Genomic DNA, 16,618 nt, shown 5'->3' with positions numbered 1-16,618 from the left:
TGAGAAGCTGGACAGGACAAAAATAAATAAAAAATAAATTAATAATAAAATAAATAAATAAATAAATAAATAAATTAAAAAATCACAAAAAAAAAAAGAAAAAAGAATTCTCTGTTAGGCTTACTCTAAAATGATGATTGATTTTACTAGTACTATTTGAGGAAACCTCAAAGTCAAGTCGAACAACCCAAAAGTCATGCAGTTTAGGAGGTAGCAGGGGGGTGTATATTGTAGCGTCCCGGAAGAGTTAGTGCTGCAAGGGGTTCTGGGTATTTGTTCTGTTGTGTTTATGTTGTGTTACGGTGCGGTGCGAATGTTCTCCCGAAATGTGTTTGTCATTCTTGTTTGGTGTGGGTTCACAGTGTGGCGCATATTTGTAACAGTGTTAAAGTTGTTTATACAGCCACCCTCAGTGTGACCTCTATGGCTATTGACCAGTCGGTGCATGCATGCAATGCCTTTAACTGCAAAGCACACATTGACCTACATTTATTTCATTTTAAAGGTATAATTTGAGTAAAGGAAAGGTCAAGAATATATCAAGTGGACAGGCATGCTATGCTATCAGCCCTGTCATTAAAAGAGCGACACGTTTACCATGTTTTACTTAATTGAAGCAGAAGAAAAAGCCTGACACTCACTGAAATCATGGCTGGTAGGAAGAGCCCCACTGATGTCCATGGTTTTCTGGAGGCACATCTATAAAAAGACCAAGGGAAAAAAATGGCATTGCATTTTTTGTTTTTTGTCCACTAAGGGAGTGTGTGAATCCAAGTAGGCTAATAAAAAAAAAACATTTGACTCACCAATGCCTCCTCAGAACTGCGATTGGAGAAGAGGACAGATTTGACATTCCAGTAGGCAAAGAGGTTGTCTAGTTTAACCAACTAAGAGGAAGGAAACATGCAGACAATCAGAACTGATAAGCATCAGGCAGCAATTTCGGACATCCGCATCAAGGACACATGAAAACATTAAATCGAATTACAAAAAAACAACGAACGTCTTACTTTGTAGAAAAGCCTGGCATTCTCATCCAAAAGACAGGGGTTCCAGTTCTCGTCGGAGGTCTACGGGGTCAAATAATGGTTAGCATATTGTGTGCTGAACAGAAAACAGAAAAACTCAACAGGCTGGACATCACATGACATTACCTGGAGACTGAGGTTTTCCAGAGACACACCAAAGGACAAAGGACAATGTGGATTGGTCACCTAAGGAGCAAGAACATATTTTTAATAACCCAATCCTGAAGAGTTACCATACTGACCCAAATATATGTCTGTATTTTTTGCCCCCACTAGAAAATCTGATGTTTTATATAGTATACAAAGCCTACAGATTTAGTTTAGTTTATTATTTTCTTCTTCGGTCAATGGTCTACAAAATAAACAAACAGTTGTACATTCATAGATTGAAAAAGAAAATGTTGCAGACCGAAAGGGTTTAGGCTGAAGTTGAACACTTATTGCGCCTAACCCTATAAACAATGTCAAGTACAAGATGAACTTCCGAAAATTATGAAATGTCTTTTGTACAACATATTATAAATACACATTATACACAGTTAAATTATATACACAGTAAAGGCATGTGAAATATCCTTGTACACCTTTGCACCAATTATATACTATATACAAACAATTATACTTTCATTATTATTTATATATCACATTTCGTTTTTAATTAACATTGATCATAGTATTAACTACAGTGTTGATTCAAGAGTGATATATTTTTTCAAGACATTGGTCTTAAAGTGTTTTTTTAAATGTGTGAATGGAACTGGAACATTTTAGACACGCAAACCAACAGGTAGCGTCAAACAACTTCTCCCCCAAAGCGAGTCTGAGCTTTTCTTCCTGTCCCTCACACCTGGTGAGATGCCAGCTAGAAAATGTGTCTGAAAAGATTGTTAGCAAGTTAGCAAATAACACAGGAGTTATGATGCTGATTTGAAAATAGTGATCAATGAGGCAGAATCCTCACTGTCCAGCAGCTAAGAAATATGATTATTTATAGTCAATTAAAACTAGTGCTGCCAAATAATTATTCGTTTTAATTTGGATGAATAAACTTGCCTGCATAATATTTTAGATTTTTTTATTTAACCAGGAAAAAAATCCCATTGAGATTAAAAACCTCTTTTTCAAGGGAGTCCTGGCCAAGAGGCAGCAAAGTTACACATAAAATTACATTCACATTACACATTAAAAAGACAGGATGGACACCAAGTAAAACAGTTACAGGCTCCTTCAAATTCTCTCAGTTTAGATTTAAAAGCATTGAAGGATAAAAATTCAGTCAGCTTCCAGTCTCTTTGTAACATGTTCCAAGCACAAGGAGCTGCATTGACAAAAGCTTTTTTCCCCCTAGCTCAGTGCGAGCAAACGGGACAGAGAGCAACAGCTGATCGTTGGATCTCGGTGCTTCTCTGTGAAATCAATGTACAAATGTAATCAGGCAATAGTCCCAGAAGAGCCTTGTAAATAAAAGTGTACCAATGACACTGTCTCCTAGTGCAGTGGTATTTATTTTTTTTTGTCATAAAAAAATACAATTATGTGTGCTTACGGACTGTATCCCTGCAGGCTGTATTGATCTTTATTGATATATAATGTAGGAACCAGAAATAATAATAACAGAAAGAAACAACCCTTTTGTGTCAATGAGTGTAAATGGGGGAGGTTTTTTGGGGGGTTGGTGCATCTTGTGTTTTTTATGTTGATTTAATTTTTAAAAATTAAAAAAAATTAAACCTTTTTTTATTTTTTTTTAATTTTTATTTCTTGTGCGGCCCGGTACCAATCGATCCACGGACCAGTAACGGGCCACGACCCGATGGTTGGGGACCACTGTCCTAGTGGACAGAGAAGGCCATCCCACCCGAGAGTACAAGTCACAGTGGTGTGTCATGGCTCTACAGTTTGTGAAGAACCTCAAAGAAGCATGGTAAACACAGTCCACCATCTGAAGACAGGAATGAGTGGCATTCATGTAAAACAGATCACCATAATCCAGCACAGATAAAAAGGTGGCAAGAGACAAGGCACTTTTTTTACACCAAAAGAAAAACATCTCTTATTACGGAAGAAAAACCCCAATTTAAGTTTTACTTTCTTCACAAGTTGATCAATAGAAGGTTTCAAAATGAGAGGGTGATCAGATAAAACACAAAGGTATTTATATTCATGCACCACTTCTATGCCATTCCCTTCAATAGTGGACACTAACAGAGTTTGAGGCACTTTCCTATGTTTGGAAAACAGCATAAGTGTTGTCTTGTCAGCATTGAGAACCAGTTTTAAGTCAATAAGTGAATTCTGCAGGGAGGTAACAGCCTGTTCAACAGATGATCCAGAGCAATGAATAATTGTATCGTCAACATAAAAATGCATCTTAGCATCAGAGAAGTGTTATTCAAGATCATTGATTTATAGAATAAATAACAGGGCCCCAATACAGATCCCTGAGGCACCCCTTTATGAACATTGAGAAATCCTGAACAAAGGCCCTCGTATTTAATACACATATAAATAACCTTATTAAAAAGACCCCAATATTTGGACACAAATGCAATTTCATTGTCAGAATATCATACAGGAACATGTGTTTAATGTTCTACTTGAATGCACATTATTTATTTGCCCAAAACTTGGTAACAGTTTTATATAAAGTCCCATCTGGGTCTATTTTGAAGTGAAATTTGTCAGTGAGAACACCAGTCGGAGTCTCCTCATTCATCTTAGCACCTGACGTATGCATTGACCTGATCACTGACCGTGTAAAAACCCGAGCTGCCACTCAGCTAACCAGCTGTTTAGGTAAAGAGGCATGTGGGGTCAAAATAAAATTGTGTGATTAATCTCCATGTATACATGATGAGTGCAATAATATTTTTGTAATTAATTAAATGAGTTAACTCGTTAAATTAGACAACCCTAATAAATACTGATATCAAAAACGTGATTTAAAAAATATATATTTTCCAAAAACGAGTCATCTTATATTCTGGTCAGAACTGTGTTTTGACTGTACTCTACTTCTCGAATGTGCAAAAAAAATTGATGCATGGATGATTTTAAATTTTCTCCACCCATACTTGATAACAGTATTTTCCTTTTCATTGTGGCCCTAATTTCCCTTGGTCAGGGGTCAGCAGCCCACAGGTCCTCAGCATCCTTGTTGTGGCTCCCTTCAGAGTATGTTTTTAAATTCATATTTTTGAAAAGCTTTCTGCCTCTCTGTGAGGACTGGATGAGTGCGGGGAAGGCAAATAAAAGGGAGGGGATTTTTAAAACAAATAAGCTGTGTTATGAGGGAGGGGGAGCCATTTTTAAAACAAATAAACCGTGTTATGTTTTGCGGCTACAGATTATTTGATTGAAGGTTGCCAACCCCTGTCCTAGGTAATGTTCAATTATTTTATTCCTACAACATGATAAGTGGGGAAAAAAGTTGCTCCCGGGGCCACACTTTGGTCACCCCTGACAAACACATAACACAACAACAGCACTCACATTGTCCTCATAGCGAACATGGATGTTGGAGATCTTCACTTGGACATTTTTGATGATCTGAGTGACAAGCTTTTCCATAAAAGTGTCCTGTTTCTGGAGCGAAGGGTTCTCTGCAAATAAACAGAATACAACTCATGACGACTGACTCGTCTCCTTATCTTGTGACACTGTGTACAGGGTTGCCCCTAATGGATTTGATTGTGGCGTTACGCCACGGCAACATATTAACCGCCACACTTTAAAACATTTTTATTTTAATGTGAAAACAAAATAAAGTAATATAATTAGAGATGTCCCATAATATCGGACTGCCGATATTATCGTCCGATAAATGCTTTAAAATGTAATAACGGGAATTATCGGTATCGGTTTCAAAAAGTACAATTTGCAATGAGCTGAGCATAACAACAACAAGAGTGTGTTGTTGCCGGTGCTGTAGCCATGGCTAACAAGCCAGCTCGCTCGGTGACTGACTAACGACATGGTTTGGGATTATTTTAAAGTGTCTCTGACAGATAAAAAACTGGCAATTTGCAATGACTGCAAAAAGTTGGTTATAAGAGGAGGAACCAAGACGTATTCCTTTAATATGAGCAATTTGATCTCCCACCTCTTCAAGAATCATAAGGAGTAGAGATGCGCGGTTTGCGGACACAACCGTGGAGTCCGCGGATTATCCGCGGGTCGGGCGGTTGAAATTAAAAAAAATTAGATTTTAACCGCGGGTCGGGTCAGGCGGTTGAAATTAAAAAAAATTAGATTTTAAATAGATTCAGGTGGGTGGCAGTTAAACCAATTCGGAAATATATATACATAGTTAAATGTTGTTACCCACATACAAAAAACGAGCAGGCACCTGCAGCATATGCCACAACAGAAGAAGAAAAAAAAAAAAGAGATGGCAACGCCGGCAGAAAACGTGGTACGCGACAAACTAAAAAAGGGAATACTAAAGACCAGGGGAAAAAAAGACCAGAAAAGTTCAGCGTGGACTCGTTTTTATGAGGTTGTAAATCAGGATGATAGTAATGCTGGCTAGGTGATTTGCAAGAGCTGCGACGCTGTTTATGTCTACGACAGTCACAAAACCGGGACATCTAACATGGTGCATCACATTTGTGCAAAACCCCGAACCTCCACAAACACCCTGAGCATGAGCAGTTTCGTCCGCCGTGATCCCAGAAGAGTGCCACAGGATGTTAAAACAAGATAGAACGCAGCTGCCTGCAGCAGTTTGAGTGGCGCGAGCGCGCTTGGAGGTGCACTCAGCGCGGCTCCCAGATGATTGCGCACTGGTGTGCGTCTGGGCCGTGACAGCGTGGCACGCATTGAATGTCTCTGCTGCATTGGATCAGTCTCCTTTCTTTAACAGGCAAAAGCTTTATAACCTCACTAATGCCTTGCATCGTCTATATTAGATATATAACAACGGGCGGGTGGCGGATGGCGGGCGGGTGCGGTTTTGATTCAATGTTAGTTCGGGTGGATGGCGGATGGTTGATGGTTGACGACTTTTGTGATGCGGTTGCGGATGAAATAATTGCCTATCCGCGCATCTCTAATAAGGAGATACACGATGAATACAAGCGGAAGATGGATGAAAATCAAACAGCGAAAAAAAGTAGCACCACACAGTTGTCGCTTAAAGACTGCACTGAGAAAAAACAAAAAAACAACAAAAACTACCCCTGTCTCAACGCAGCATTTCAGAAGCTCTGACTGACTGGTAGGCCACTTCAAGCACTCACCACTAGCTTGCAAATACGTTAGAGCAGGGCAGATTGAGCCCAGTTTATAATTCCCTGTTATACAGTATGCCAGGCAGTCTTGCACTAAAGGAGGACTATGTTATTGTGTACTTTATTACTCTAGTATACTCTGGACTGAAGCTGTGTGCCTTCATTGTTTTTGTAGCTGTTGTTTTGAGGCATGTTTAAAAAAAATAAAAAAAATAATGCTCTTTGTGAAAGTCAAAGTATAGTACTTCCCATAGTTGTAGTGGGTCTCAGGGAGAGCATGTCCCAAATTCCAAGCTGCTGTTTTGAGGCATGTTAAAAAAAAATAATGCACTTTGTGACTTCAATAATAAATATGGCAGTGCCATGTTGGCACTTTTTTCCATAACTTGAGTTGATTTATTTTGGAAAACCTTGTTACGTTGTTTAATGCATCCAGCGGGGCATCACAACAAAATTAGGCATAATAATGTGTTAATTCCACGACTGTATATATTGGTTGATATCGGAATCGGTAATTAAGAGTTGGACAATATCGGAATATCGGCAAAAAAGCCATTATCGGACATCTCTAAATATAATGTATTGTAGCATCCAGAAGAAGACACACAAAGTCTGACGCTCTTTTTAGCTTTTATTGCCAATTTTATGCTAACAAGTATTTCCTCCCCGCACACACGTCTCCGTATTTCACGCCCAGACACTCAACACATCCTCATTCTCCGCCCACACCGTGTGTTCACAGACCATGGGAAAAATGAACACCATAACCCACTAATATACACAGTAACACCAGCACGTAGTTATTTATGTAGTTTATTATTTAGCGCACTATTGACTAGTGATGCACCGAAAAAAGATGTACTTTGATCACCAGATGTGGACGTACTTTAATGTATCCGAGATATACCCGCAGACAACGATCTTCAAATTTTAAGATGACACTAGCGGCTATCACAGAGAGAAAGGCTCCCAGCAGCGCAAAGCAAGTGTGACGTTTAGATAGATAGATAGTACTTTATTGATTCCTTCAGGAGAGTTCCCTCAGGAAAATTAAAATTCCAGCAGCAGTGTACAGAATTGAGATCGAATTTGAAAAGTAAAAAGTAAATAATGGGGGTATAAATGGAAACAGAATAGAAAAATATTCATCATCATCAGCCGTTGTCAGTCCTCTGCTGGACGAAAGCCTCAGCATGTTTCTGCCATAGTGAACAATCTCTAGCTGCTCCCTGCCACTGCACTGTTCCCCAATATTTGTCTATTTCATCTCGCCATCTCACTCTCTGTCTTCCTCTATTTCTGCTCCCATCCATGGGTCACCATGATGTCATTAGGGAAGTCCATCTATTATCTGTTCTCCTACTGATATGTCCAGCCCACTTCCACTTACTTAATTTGATAGTTCTCATGTCTTGGACTTGCGTTTGTTTTCTTACCCATTCATTTGTTTTTCTGTCTTTATATGTGATTCCAAGCATATTTCTTTACATGTTGTGTTGTTGCTATTTATGCTAAAAAAATAAAATTAAAAAAATAGCAGAAAAATATTACAATATGAATAAAAATAAAAAGCAACAATGAGAATAAAAATATAACAGTAAAATAAGAATATAACAAGAGAAACTAGGCAGTAGTGACCATGTTATAAAAAAGTATTGCACTGTTATTGTTTTGCATTGTTTAGGCTCTCTGCAGCTTGCTTTTCGTCGCGACCATGGAGCGACAGAAGTAAAAAGTCTCGAAACACGAGTAGTCTATAATAACAGCAGAAATAGATGCAAGATTTGTTGCCGGTTGTTTTTAATAAATAAATAGTAACTTAAAGGTTTGGATAAATCCCTAAAAAGAAAAATTCTCCAAGTACATTGTACAATACGCAGCAACAATTGAAAAATAGAGTAAAACAATATTATGTAAGGAAAAATGTATGTTAATACTATAATTAATAATAACATATTTATTTTAAATGCATGTATACAATGTGTTCGCCTTTTTAAAGAAAAGATATGCATCATAGCAAATAATGTGATGTCCTACTGACCACGCCCCCAACCCCACAGGTATCTTGGCAATTTAGGGGAAACCCTGGTGTGTAATATGTACTTCCACTGGTTTTTAAAGGGGAACATTATCACAATTTCAGAATGGTTAAAACCATTAAAAATCAGTTCCCAGTGGCTTATTATATTTTTCGAAAAATGTTTTCAAAATTTTACCCATCACGCAATATCCCTAAAAAAAAGCTTCAAGTGCCTGATTTTAACCATCGTTATATACACCCGTCCATTTTCCTGTGACGTCACATAGTGAAGCCAACACAAACAAACATGGCGGAAAGAACAGCAAGCTATAGCGACATTAGCTCGGATTCAGACTCGGATTTTAGCGGCTTAAGCGATTCAACAGATTACGAATGTATTGAAACGGATGGTTGTAGTGTGGAGGCAGGTAGCGAAAACGAAATTGAAGAAGAAACTGAAGCTATTGAGCCATATCGGTTTGAACCGTATGCAAGCGAAACCGACGAAAACGACACGACAGCCAGCGACACGGGAGAAAACGAGGACGAATTCGGCGATCGCCTTCTAACCAACGATTGGTATGTCTTTGTTTGGCATTAAAGGAAACTAACAACTATGAACTAGGTTTACAGCATATGAAATACATTTGGCAACAACATGCACTTTGAGAGTGCAGACAGCCCAATTTTCATCAATTAATATATTCTGTAGACATACCCTCATGTCAGCAGGCTAGGGAAGCTAGGGTCGATATTCTTCTTTTGATCATCTTCAGGACGGTGTGAGCCAAGACATCCAAGGGGGTTTAGCTCGCTCGTCTGCGGGAACAAACTGCCGCCATTGCTTGCCGCGCTACCGAGGTCCTTTGTCCCTGAATTGCTCACACACTCCGACAGATTCAATGGGGGTCTGGCGGCAGATTTCTTTGACTTTATCGATGGAAATGCATCTGCTTTGAGTGTCGCAGGATATCCACACATTCTTGCCATCTCTGTCGTAGCATAGCTTTCGTCGGTAAAGTGTGCGGAACAAACGTCCAATTTCTTGCCACTTTCGCATCTTTGGGCCACTGGTGCAACTTGAATCCGTCCCTGTTCGTGTTGTTACACCCTCCGACAACACACCGACGAGGCATGATGTCTCCAAGGTACGGAAAACAGTCGAAAAAAACGGAAAATAACAGAGCTGATTTGACTCGGTGTTTGAGAAAATGGCGGATTGCTTCCCGATATGACGTCACGCTCCGAGAGCGAATATTAGAAAGGCGTTTAATTCGCCAAAATTCACTCATTTAGAGTTCAGAAATCGGTTAAAAAAATATATGGTCTTTTTTCTGCAACATCAAGGTATATATTGACGCTTACATAGGTCTGGTGATAATGTTCCCCTTTAAGGTTGTGAACATGAAAGTCTTTTGTCCCCCAAACCATGTCCTCCCTACAGTCCATCATAGCAGTGACGTGTCTAGACGCTCACCTATTTCAGCAGCTTTCAGCTTTGTCTCCTCGATTCTCTGCAGCTCCCTCTGACGTGCCTCCTGAAGCTGCTTTTCCTCCTTTTCCTGGTCATACTTTATACCTGCAGAGAACATGATGCATTGATTACTTCGGTGATGCTATTTTTAATACAACTTTGGTTTAACAGGACTGCACACTTACTTGCCGTGGGGACTATGAGCAGATAAACACCATCCAGCGTGGCCTCCACTGATTGGGTGTAAAGGTTCTTCCATGGAATCTTGAGCTCCAGACAACCTAGCAGTGCAAAATACATAATGATCCTCCCACAAGAAGACTTCAAATGTCCCATTAAGAATGCCAAAAGGAAATGCCGTACCTATGTGTCCAGTTCTCACTTTAAAGGGAATGTCAAGTTGACTCTGTAATAATGACATGTTACATATATTATATTGCTTTTATATTGGACAAAATTTACAGTTTGTGTGCCACTTACCAAAGCATTTTCCTTAATTTCAAGATTTGTAAGCACAGCATCACCTATCATGTGAATAAAAAGACAAAAATTGAATTAATTTTGTTAGCATTCAACCTTCATAAAACATACAACATCAGTATATCCTTAGACAAACCAGAGCGCTCCTGTCATATAGATCATTTTTGACTTGAATTTTTGCATAAGTCCATAAAAACATCACTACACTACAGTCACATAGAGGATCTTTGACTACCATTTTTAAGTAAGTGGTCCTGTCATAGATGATCCTTGACTTGCATTTTTTCAGTAAGTCCTTAAAACATCACAACACTACAGTCACATATGAAGATCTTCGACTAACTTTTTTTCCAATAAATCCTTAAAAACAGAAACATGCTTCAGTCATATAGAGGATCTTTGACTAACTTTTGTCAGTAAATCCTTAAAAACAGAAAAGTGCTTCTGTCATATAGAGGACCTTTGACTAGCATTTCTGCAGTAAGTCCTTCAAACAGAAACATGCTTCGATAATATAGAAGATCTTTGACTAGCATTTCTGTACTGAGTCCTTAAAAACAGAATAGCACTCCGGTCATATAAAAAAACAGTGTTTTTCAACCACTGTGCCGCGGCACACTAGTGTGCCATGAGATACAGTCTGGTGTGCCGTGGGAGATGATGTCATTTTACCTATTTGGGTTAAAAATATGTTTTGCAAACCAGTAACTATAGTCTGCAAATGATGTGTTGTTGTTGAGTATCGGTGCTGTCTAGAGCTCGGCATACTAACCGTGTAATACTCTTCCATATCAGTAGGTGGCAGCCGGTAGCTATTTGCTTTATAGCTGTCGGAAACAGCGGGAGGCAGCGTGCAGGTAAAAAGGTGTCTAATGCTTAAACCAAACATAAACAAACAGTGAGTGCCCCTTAGAAAAGGCATTGAAGCTTAGGGAAGGCTATGCAGAACGAAACTAAAACTGAACTGGCTACAAAGTAAACAAAAACAGAATTCTGGACGACAGCAAAGACTTACTGGGGAGCAAAGATGGCGTCCACAAAGTACATCCGAACATGACATGACAATCAACAACGTCCACACAAAGAAGGATAAAAACAACTGAAATATTCTTGATTGCTAAAACAAAGTAGATGCGGGACATATCGCTCAAAGGAAGACATGAAACTGCTAAAGGAAAATACCAAAAAAAGAGAAAAAGACACCAAAATAGGAGCGCAAGACAAGAACTCAAACACTACACACAGGAAGACAGCAAAAAACCCAAAATAAATCACGGCGTGATGTGACAGGTCGTGACAGTACACCTACTTTGAGACAAGAGCTATATTGATGCATACTGTCAACTGAGTTTCGTTTTTTAATGATTTCTGCTGGTGGTGTGCCTCTGGATTTTTTCAGCGCAAAAAATGTGCCTTGGCTCAAAAAAGGTTGAAAAACACTGATATAGAGGATCTTTGACTGATTTTTGGGGCAGGTCCTTAGAAACAGCAAAGCGTTTCTGTCATATCGAGAATGTTTGACTTGCGTTTCTTGCAGTAAGTCCTTAAAAACAGCACAACCCTTTTTATCATAAAGAGCCCGAATGCAGCTGAGATAGGCTCCAGGACCCCCCGCCACCCCAAAAAAGGGACAAACGGTAGAAAATGGATGGATGGATGGATTTTTAAATAGCCTTTTTGCAGTACAGTAGATCCTTAGATGCAGCATAGCGCACATTTCATTTCTGAGGGTCTGCCAAGCATGTTTAATCTCTGTTACTAAACCAGTGTGAATAGGACCCAGTGAAACTCAACACTGTCAAACAAAAAGGCTTTTGACATGAGCCTATTGACTTGATAGTCATACATTATTCAACCAAATCACTAACCACTTCTTATCATGATAGACCCCAAGAGACAGTTGAGTTGATTTTGTAGTTACCTTACAACACGGGTGTCAAACGTACGGGATGAACTTGCTAAGTATAAAAATGAGCCGAAATTTTTGATTGAAAAAAAAACTGCTGTTCTAAATGTGTCCACTAGATGTCGCAATAGCAATTATTTGTATCTTTGTAGATGATGCTACATACGTTAAAAAAAAAAAAACACATGATGTTGGTGCACCAGTCGAGGAAAATGAGCAAACTAAATAAATAACATACTGTAATTTGATTTTAATATTATTTTTTTTATCTTGATTGATTGAAAATTAACACCAATGAGTTGACTGATGAACATTATCACATAATTTATTCAGAATGTATAAATAACGACAAATAAAAGGTAGAATACTGTTAACCGCAACATGTAAGTGTAAAATAAAAAACAACAACATTATGATTTGTACATTTTCAGAATGTGCTTGTTCTATTTTTATACAAAGAAAACAATCAGAAGTTGCCTTTATTTTTAAGTTATCATGCAGTGATTTTACCAGTCAGGCCCACTTGGGAGTAGATTTTTCTCCTAATCTAAAATGAGTTTGACACCCCTCTCTACACTGCAAAAACTGAAATCTAAGTAAGATTAAATATCTCAAATAAGGGTGATATTTGCTTATTTTCTGTCTGATAAGAAAATTCTTCTCATTAAGCAGATTTTATGTTAGAGTGTTTTACTTGTTTTAAGTGTTTTGGTCCTAAATGATCTCAGTAAGATATTACAGCTTGTTGCTGAGATTTGATGACCTATATTGAGTAAAACATGCTTGAAACTAGAATATCAACTGTTGCAAAGCTGTGTCATCAACACTCACAAGTATAAAACTACTTTTTTAAAGTAATAATTTCTTATTTTGAGCATGAAAAAAAAATCATGATTTTGACACAAATGTGTCTCATAATTAAAACAGATGACAGCCAAATGGACTTTGCTGTTTTATTTTCAATGAAACAATAGAAAACACGTACTCATATAGTAGTACAGTTGGCACAGTACAGTAAACTGACAGTTAATATTTAAACATTTAACATGTGATATTTCTAACAATTTTGAACAGAAATAGTTCATTCAGATAAATTCCTCAAAATTACAAATAAAACAATTTTGGCCGGGGGCCGGGCTGTATATATGCGCACTAATTGACTGAAAGAGCACGCACTTGGCGCGATGATGTCATGTTATCCATGGAAAAACGCATTTTTAGACAATATGATTTGCCTGAGCGGCTAGGAGACCCCGAGAGTAACAAGCGCTTGCCTTGTTGCCTTTCCATTAAGAACAATAAATTAGTCAGAAGATTGTTTCATGACATCATTTTGTACACTGCAAAAACTGAAATCTAAGTAAGATTAAATATCTCAAATAAGGGTGATATTTGCTTATTTTCCTGTCTGATAAGATAATTCTTCCCACTAAGCATATTTTATGTTAGAGTGTTTTACTTGTTTTAAGGGTTTTGGTCCTAAATGATCTCAGTAAGATATTACAGCTTGTTGCTGAGATTTGATGACCTATATTGAGTAAAACATGCTTGAAACTAGAATATCAACTGTTGCAAAGCTGTGTCATCAACACTCACAAGTATAAAACTACTTTTTTAAAGTAATCATTTCTTATTTTGAGCATGAAAAAAATCATGATTTTGACACAATTGTGTCTCATAATTAAAACAGATGACAGCCAAATTGACTTTGCTGTTTTATTTCCAATGAAACAATAGAAAACTCGTACTCATATAGTAGTACAGTTGGCACAGTACAGTAAACTGACAGTTAATATTTAAACATTTAACATTTCTAACAATTTTGAACAGAAATAGTTCATGCACATTCAGGTAAATTCTTCAAAATCACAATTTTGGTCAGGGACCGGGCTGTGTATATGCGCACTAATTGACTGAAAGAGCACGCACTTGGCGTGATGATGTCATGTTATCGATGGAAAAATGCATCTTTGGACCATATGATTTGCCTGAGCGGCTAGGAGACCCCGAGAGTAACAATTGCCTTGTTGCCTTCCATTATGAAAAATAAATTAGTTTTTAGTATAGCGCATATCATTATGTCAAGATAATGGCACTAGCATTTCAATCAATCAATCAATCAATGTTTATTTATATAGCCCTAAATCACAAGTGTCTCAAAGTGCTGCACAAGCCACAACGACATCCTCGGTACAAAGCCCATATAAGGGCAAGGAAAAACTCACCGCAGTGGTACGTCGATTTACTTAATTTAAGAATATTTTTCAACATATTGAGCAAAAAGGTCTCTTTTTTTCTACCAAGAAAAGTGCACTTGTTATTAGTGAGAATATACTTATTTTAAGGTATTTTGGGGTTCATTGAAGTTCCATCCATCCATCCATCCATCCATCCATCTTCTTCCGCTTATCCGAGGTCGGGTCGCGGGGGCAGCAGCCTAAGCAGGGAAGCCCAGACTTCCCTCTCCCCAGCCACTTCGTCCAGCTCTTCCTGTGGGACCCCGAGGCGTTCCCAGGCCAGCCGGGAGACATAGTCTTCCCAACGTGTCCTGGGTCTTCCCCGCGGCCTCCTACCGGTCGGACGTGCCCTAAACACCTCCCTAGGGAGGCGTTCGGGTGGCATCCTGACCAGATGCCCGAACCACCTCATCTGGCTCCTCTCCATGTGGAGGAGCAGCGGCTTTACTTTGAGCTCCTCCCGGATGGCAGAGCTTCTCACCCTATCTCTAAGGGAGAGCCCCGCCACCCGGCGGAGGAAACTCATTTCAGCCGCTTGTACCCGTGATCTTGTCCTTTCGGTCATAACCCAAAGCTCATGACCATAGGTGAGGATGGGAACGTAGATCGACCGGTAAATTGAGAGCTTTGCCTTCCGGCTCAGCTCCTTCTTCACCACAACGGATCGATACAGCATCCGCATTACTGAAGACGCCGCACCGATCCGCCTGTCGATCTCACGATCCACTCTTCCCTCACTCGTGAACAAGACTCCGAGGTACTTGAACTCCTCCAGTTGGGGCAAGATCTCCTCCCCAACCCGGAGATGGCACTCCACCCTTTTCCTGGCGAGAACCATGGACTCGGACTTGGAGGTGCTGATTCTCATCCCAGTCGCTTCACACTCGGCTGCGAACCGATCCAGCGAGAGCTGAAGATCCTGGCCAGATGAAGCCAGCAGGACCACATCATCTGCAAAAAAAAGAGACCTAATCCTGCAGCCACCAAACCAGATCCCCTCAACGCCTTGACTGCGCCTAGAAATTCTGTCCATAAAAGTTATGAACAGAATCGGTGACAAAGGGCAGCCTTGGCGGAGTCCAACCCTCACTGGAAACGTGTCGGACTTACTACCGGCAATGCGGACCAAGCTCTGGCACTGAGCATACAGGGAGCGGACTGCCACAATCAGACAGTCCGATACCCCATACTCCCTGAGCACTCCCCACAGGACTTCCCGAGGGACACGGTCGAATGCCTTCTCCAAGTCCACAAAACACATGTAGACTGGTTGGGCAAACTCCCATGCACCCTCAAGGACCCTGCCGAGAGTATAGAGCTGGTCCACAGTTCCACGACCAGGACGAAAACCACACTGTTCCTCCTGAATCCGAGGTTCGACTATCCGGCGTAGCCTCCTCTCCAGTACACCTGAATAGACCTTCATTGAAGTTAGCAAATGTTACTTGTTTTGGAAATCTTGACAAGCCAAATGTTCTTGTTCTATTGGCAGATAATTTTGCTTAGTTCAAATAAAATACCCCTCATTTTTGTATTTTTTTTTTCTTGTTTTTGAACACTGACTTTTTGCAGTGTACAACATGAATTACCATAACACCTAAAGGCTACAGACACAGTTGTGGAATGGTTTTGCAGTATAAAGTGGGAATGTTACAATTAAAGGGCATTTAAAGCCACGAAGTCTTAACTTTCCGATTTTTTTCCGAATAAATAAACCAAACTAAATTGAGGAAAAGTGTGTGACCATCAATTTTATAATCGCTCCGATGTTCGCCCCAATACAGCACACATGCAGCTTTGCACTGAAAAATAGCGTGGATAAAATGCGTGTAGCTTTAAGAATTTCAATAGGCTAAGTCATACACGCAAGTAACATAATTCGGCACCATTATCCAGGTCAAACTGGACCAATTTGATGAGTTTTTTGTGGGCAACGGACGTGACACTGACAGTTGCAGGTGCTCCTTTATGGCGCATGGCGGCTAATGTCAAGCTTGACGTAAGCTAGCTGGGTGGCTAACTTAGCCGCGCTAACATTAAGAGGGGAAAAAAACGGATTGTTTTACCTCCCCATATGCCGAGTTTGAGCTGCGAACTGTCAAGGTTTACAACGTAGTCCCCAAGGAATCTGTTAAGGACGTCTACAACGACGCTTTCGAAGACCATTTTGGAGCTCTTCTCACGGACCTGTCACCATGTTTACATTCTCAGCCCACTAGTCTTCTACCCACCCTGACGTCAC

At 39.6% G+C, this 16,618-nt stretch overlaps 1 protein-coding gene across 3 annotated transcripts in view; it reads right to left on the bottom strand.

The window, feature by feature from the left end:
* vps13a (vacuolar protein sorting 13 homolog A) overlaps positions 1-16,618 on the bottom strand; it is a 113,976-nt gene extending 97,358 nt beyond the window's left edge. For 2 of the 3 annotated variants that reach the window (XM_061933275.2, XM_061933284.2), the window contains exons 1-10: positions 16,443-16,617; positions 10,234-10,277; positions 10,117-10,159; positions 9,939-10,034; positions 9,757-9,858; positions 4,521-4,630; positions 1,155-1,214; positions 1,011-1,070; positions 807-887; positions 642-699 (exon numbers count right to left, since the gene is read on the bottom strand). In XM_061933275.2, coding sequence (XP_061789259.1) covers positions 642-699; positions 807-887; positions 1,011-1,070; positions 1,155-1,214; positions 4,521-4,630; positions 9,757-9,858; positions 9,939-10,034; positions 10,117-10,159; positions 10,234-10,277; positions 16,443-16,542 — 754 coding nt within the window. In that variant the 5' untranslated portion in view covers positions 16,543-16,617. Of the gene's footprint in view, positions 1-641; positions 700-806; positions 888-1,010; positions 1,071-1,154; positions 1,215-4,520; positions 4,631-9,756; positions 9,859-9,938; positions 10,035-10,116; positions 10,160-10,233; positions 10,278-16,442 lie in introns of all 3 variants that reach the window. The other variant, XM_061933291.1, reaches the window with a different exon arrangement.

The sequence above is a fragment of the Nerophis lumbriciformis genome, linkage group LG03 (assembly GCF_033978685.3).
Source record: "Nerophis lumbriciformis linkage group LG03, RoL_Nlum_v2.1, whole genome shotgun sequence".
Taxonomy (NCBI): domain Eukaryota; kingdom Metazoa; phylum Chordata; class Actinopteri; order Syngnathiformes; family Syngnathidae; genus Nerophis; species Nerophis lumbriciformis.
The sequence above is the reverse complement of the archived record's forward strand: the minus strand, read 5'-3'. Positions and strand labels throughout refer to the sequence as shown.